This window comes from Capsicum annuum, chromosome 3, assembly GCF_002878395.1.
Source record: "Capsicum annuum cultivar UCD-10X-F1 chromosome 3, UCD10Xv1.1, whole genome shotgun sequence".
Lineage (NCBI taxonomy): Eukaryota > Viridiplantae > Streptophyta > Magnoliopsida > Solanales > Solanaceae > Capsicum > Capsicum annuum.
In genome coordinates this window covers 256,393,551-256,399,323 of record NC_061113.1, presented here as the reverse complement: position 1 = coordinate 256,399,323, position 5,773 = coordinate 256,393,551, and the positions used below count along the sequence as shown (strand labels likewise).

General features: G+C 36.4%; 1 protein-coding gene across 1 annotated transcript; it reads left to right on the top strand.

Annotated features, from left to right (window-relative positions):
* Positions 1-300: 300 nt before the first annotated feature.
* On the top strand, positions 301-5,137 carry LOC107862256 (2-hydroxy-palmitic acid dioxygenase mpo1). The gene is made up of 4 exons (XM_016707765.2): positions 301-921; positions 4,577-4,639; positions 4,721-4,792; positions 4,886-5,137. Exons 1-4 carry the CDS (start codon positions 583-585, stop codon positions 5,000-5,002), a joined length of 591 nt encoding a protein of 196 aa, XP_016563251.1. The 5' UTR covers positions 301-582; the 3' UTR covers positions 5,003-5,137.
* The last annotated feature ends 636 nt before the right edge of the window (positions 5,138-5,773 follow it).

The following is a 5,773-nucleotide window of genomic DNA, read 5'->3' as shown; positions in this document are numbered from 1 at the left end:
GGTTGTAGCGATATTTGTTATTGATGATGGAGGTGGTTGGTGGTTGATAATGGTGGCGGTGGAAGAGGTGGTTAGTGGTGGTGATTGATGGTTATGAATAGAGTGACATCGAATATTATTCAATACTAGAATACCTTTTCAGACCTATTAAGAGCTAAAATTTTAATAAATAGTTTAAAATCTGAACCATTCAAATTCAGATCTCCATTAAATGCAAACAAATGAGTCTTTTAACTTATTTCTTTAATACACGACCTTCATATCTCCTATTGTTTGGAGACAATAGAGCAAAAAGAAAAAAAGAAAAAAATTAAAACGAAAAATAAATGCTAGCGGTGGATAAAGACACCGAGTTCCGTTTAAGGGTAAGAAAAACATCAACATAGACAACATCGTAAAGGATTTGTCGTTCTTTTCCCATTAATCCTATTCTCACTTCTCTACCAACCAACAAACAAACAAACAAATATTCTTCTTTCTCAATTTACCCATTTCCTTTATTACTACTTTCCTCTTTACAATCCCAAATAAGGTCAGCAACTATTCCAGTCCCCAATTTCATACCAAAAGGGTAAACAAGATATGGGAGTTTTTGACTTAGAGAAGCAGTTTGCATTCTATGGTGCATACCATAGTAACCCAATCAATATCTTCATTCACATGATCTTTGTCTGGCCTATCTTCTTCACTACTCTCATCCTTTTCGATTTTACGCCCCCACTTTTTAATTTACCTCCGATTCAGCTCTGTGAGCATGCTTCTTTGGTTCTTAATTATGGATTCTTGTTTGCTTTGATTTATGGAGTGTTCTACGTGTGTTTGGACAAGAAAGCTGGGTCTTTGGCTGCTTTGTTATGTTTAGTTTGTTGGGTTTCTAGTGGTGTGGTTGCTCGTCAATTGGGGTTCTCTCTTGCCTGGAAGGTAAATGGTATTAGATCATTAATTTTTTTGATTTAGTATAGTTTATGGTTTTTTTTTTTATTGTATATCTCCTTTACAAGGTCGGTGAAAAGTTTAGATAGTCGAGTAACCAACTGAGCTCCTAAGATTCCGATGTTGCTTTTGTGTTTCATTAAAAGTTTTGTCTCTCTTACGTCTGGCTGTTTTACTTATTTTGTACATCATTTAGTACTTAATTTATGTCAGGCGGGGCCGTAACTTTTGGGATAGTGCAAACTTATGAAAATGATCATGTTCTAATTCCCATTATATGTTACTTACTTCCTTTGTCCCAACTTATTTGTCATGTTTCCCTTTAGTTTAAATATTTTCAATAGCTAAATTGGATTGTACTATATGAAAAGTACTATAAGTTGCAGTTTTTCTCATGTAAATTTGATGAAAAATTATGTTTTAGTATGTTGCTCAAAGTTCACATAGTTACCCTCGAGAAGCAAACATGACAACTGATTTAGTTACACAGATTGTGGACTTCTGTGTTAAGATGAGGTGGTGAATTGATGAAATACTTTGAGTTCCAGTTAATGGGTAAAGCGAGCCCCTTTATTCTGAATTAAAGAATTCAGATTCATCAAATCTCCCGAATTAAGATTCAAACCATCTTACCTCTTTGTTTGTTCTTCCTTGAGTGTTCATTCCACTTATTACCAGTAATTAGAGTCTCAGGACTTCATCTTTTTCTTGCCAACTTTTCAGCCTATTGTCGCGTCAAGCCATATTTTGATATATTGTAAAGCGAAATTAGCTGATTATCGGATGCTTTCTTTCTTTGCTGACCATCGTACTTAGAATCACAATTTCTCCTTTTGCTTGATCTGTTAATATATTCTTGCATCCCTTCAATCAGTCAGTTAAGTAAACCTCAATCCAGAACTAATTAGAGTCAGCTATATGAATTGTTTGAATCTACTTTGCCCAATCGGGTTCATTTCACTCAAATGTTAAGCAAGTTGCCTTTAGAGTAAATTAGGGGTTCTCTTCTGTCTGTATTTCATGCATGCCCTGCATTGACATGCAATCAGGAAGAACTCCTGGTTGCACCAGTTGGACAGGCTAGTTAATGCAAGTTGAAACCAGAAACAGGTTGTAGGAATTTTGCTAAAAACATTATTACAGTGAAACTTGCGACTCTGCTAATCCATGGTTGCAACTTGTCAATCTAAGTTCTTTGTCGCAAGCTGGCCTGGACACCATGGTCATAAAAAAAAATAATCTAAGTTCTTTATGAATCAATTGTCGTTTGATGATTCGATACACTTTTTACATGCATTTCTAATACTGTCCTAAAACAGTCATTTAGTTGCTATTCCTCGATGCTCAACTAGCAAAGTAAAGCTAAAGAGGGGAGCTTAAATTTTTTCTTGTAATGTAGCTAATTGGGGGTAGTGGTATGGACTGCGTACATTTTACCCTCCCCAGACCCCACTATGTGGGAATAAACTGGGTATGTTGTTGTAGCTAATTTGCACATCTTGTACGCAGCACTGATGGCCCATTTAAAGATCTAGTCATTCAGCTGAGTTCGCTGCTCAATTTCAGAACTTTCTTGAAAGAGCATTTCATCTAACGATCATGTTGTGTGCATGACACATTCCACTCTGCATGACACAGCATGTTATACATGATACATGACCAACCTATGTCATCAGCCTTTTAACTTTATATTTTTTCTGGTACACTGGGTGTGGATGTTTTCCTCCTCTCTTACCTTGAATTTAACTATAGACAACTTATCTTTGGTAATTAATCTTCATAAATAATCTGGTTTAGATGCCTGGGTCCTCTATGTGCCGCGAGGACCTAACACTTGACTTCTTTAGCTATAGCAGTTCATTAGATTTGATAAAACTTGGTTGTCATCTATTCGTTGTTAGAGGCGAAGAACCGATAACCAATAACAAAGTTTCCCCAGTACCTATGCTTGTGGAGTTAGCAAGTGCCTAGGAATGGCAATTGTGGTGGAGGGGCAGGGAAAGCATTGACCCCCTAAGACTTTGATCCGCCATGCCCTTCCCTGTTTACTATTTTCCAAAATTTTGTCCCGCCCTCCTCTTTTATACTCTCTTTCATATCTCTAATTTTTTGTTTTGTACTATTCTATTTAATATTTTTTAAATCTATTTTGATTTTTTATATTGAAATATTTAAAAATTATATGCGAATAACAGGTGTTTATGTATATCTTTTTAAATAGTGAATAGTTAAAAAGCAGAATTCTAGATAACATGTGGATTTTAAATTTGTTAAGTAGCTAGGATACACTTCACCCAAAAAAGAATTGACTTGACACAAAATCGGTTAAAAAGATATAGAAAATAAGTGTCACATTAAAGTGTTAAATTATATATTTATCGATTGATGAGTTTATTATTAGCAATAATTCTATCTGTGTTCTAATTCAGCGGATGAGGTTCAGTCTTTTTTTTTTTTTCCATATGGGTAGTCGTTATCCAACGTGATCACTGCTTGTGCCTGTAAAAGATATTAAAATTATGGCCTTTTTTGTACTATCCATATAGATGTTAAAACTTATCTATTTCATTCTTTGGTCGTTGTTAAATCTTTGGTCTAAACTACTATATTCTCTGTCTTTTGCTATTCATTTCAACTTTGATTGATAAATCTTTTGTCTAAACCCTATATTCTCCAAATTTTAATTTAGCTTGGAGAAGTTTGATAATAATCCCAAGTTTGAAATTTCTTTTGGATTTCGTGAGACGACAAAGCAATTAGGATAACCTTTTTACTTACCGTTGTTCCTACATCTATTTTAGATCAATTTTCCAGTGAAAGTATTAAATGTGTAAATTTGTTTAATCTACTATTTGGATCTCAGCCTATTTTTCTACAAAACCGACCACTCGTTCTGTCCCATGTAAATTTCTAGTAAAATAATTTCCCCCCACCCCATTTAAGTTTTCCAGTGCCCTGTCCCATTAAGAGTTTTCCCCGCCCTTCCCCAATTGCCATCCCTTCAGGTACCTTGTGAAGTTAGTTGAAGTGTGCGCAAGCTGTCCCAAACACCATGGTTAATTAAAGAAACAACAACATCAACATCAAACCCAGTGTATTCCCACAAAGTGGGGTCTGCAGAGGGTAAAATGTACGCAGTCCATACCGCTACCTCCGAAGAAGTAGAGAGGCTGTTTCCGATAGACCACCGGCTCAGGTAAAGAATAGTAAACAAGGTCGTAATGAAACATGAAGCAGGATGGATGACATAACAGAAATAATGAACAAGAAATAATACAAATAGAAATCAGAGAAATACGACATACGAGAAGAGCAATACGAAATAGGAAATAAGAAATAGGACACTCACCTAGTAGTAACATACACTCACAAGCCCAAAGACACCCACCCCACCCCACCCAAACTCTCCTGGCTAGAGGCTCCTAGTCCACAGTCCTAGGATTACTAACCCGGCTACACAATAGCTCTCCTAACTACTAGCTACAACCCACACACTCACATTAGTACTAACTTGGACAATCTCATATGGACTGGACAAAGATGTATAATGCATGATCTGTTTGGTTAGGAATACAGTTGAATCTAAATTCTTCTTGAATCAAGTATGTGATGTTGGTGCTAACTGTGTCAAACACATGGCCAGGTTGTTCTAGCGGCTCAATTGTTCTGCTGGACTGGACAGTTTATAGGTCACGGAGTGTTTGAGGTGATCATTTGTAATAATTTTATGCATGATTCTCAAAAGATTCCATTTATTTGGTCGCATGACACTTATTCACTTTTGTAGAAGCGAGCACCTGCTCTTCTGGACAATCTTACACAAGCTTTCCTTATGGCACCATTCTTTGTACTCCTCGAGGTAATTATACTAGGTCTATCTTTTCTATTAGGATGAAGTACTTCCTGGTGGTTGCATTATCTAATCTTTTTGTGACTTATTGGTTTCTGACAGGCCCTCCAATCTCTTTTTGGCTATGAACCATACCCTGGGTTTCATTCAAAAGTGAAAGCAACAATAGATGCTGAAATCAAAGAATGGCAGGAGAAGAAACAGAAAAAAATTTCATAAGTTTGTTATGTGATATTGTAACCTATTCTAATTTTATCTGTAAATGAAACAGAGTTGGTTTGCATATGAACAGCTTATGTAAACGTTTTGTGTTTTTATATGTACTCCATACAATCAAAGACCTGGTTCTGTCTACATCCTTTACGACAAATAATTGTTTATGAAAATGCTCTTAGCCTGTGGTTTGATGCACCAGGTGGTGAAGATTTCTGGGTATGTTGCATCTTACCAATCACGAAGGACTCTGCTAGATGTGAAGTGGTTTACTGACTAAAGCCCGCGTTACACACCATGTAAATACATGGGGTTCTGATGCTAAGCATTGCGACCCAATTAGCTTAAAGGATAACTCTTGAATTATTTCTATTTGCTTATTCCCTGAGTTGAAATTCCTTTTCTTGTTGCTCTTCTGGCAGATTTTCTGTTTTTGTAAGCTGTAACATCTCATAAGATTTGTCAATTAGGAGCAGAATATAATTGTCCTCTTCTAATGGGATGGATGTTTTATAGGCTACTCCTACAGCCCTAGTACTCCATCAAAGTTCGAATGACTAAGCGCTCTCTATTATCTTTTTTGCTCTGCTAGTTGTTTTGAGTTTCTCCAAGAACGTGAAAGCTATTGCCAGTGCACACAGCAAGATCAAGCTGAAGCCAAGAAAGAACAGATATTGCATTTTGACGGTCTTGTCTTGCCAGTGCTTGTTCGTGTTATGCACAGAAGGAATAGAAGAATGTGCTGTATCTGTGCTCGGTATTCATCCCTACTCTTTT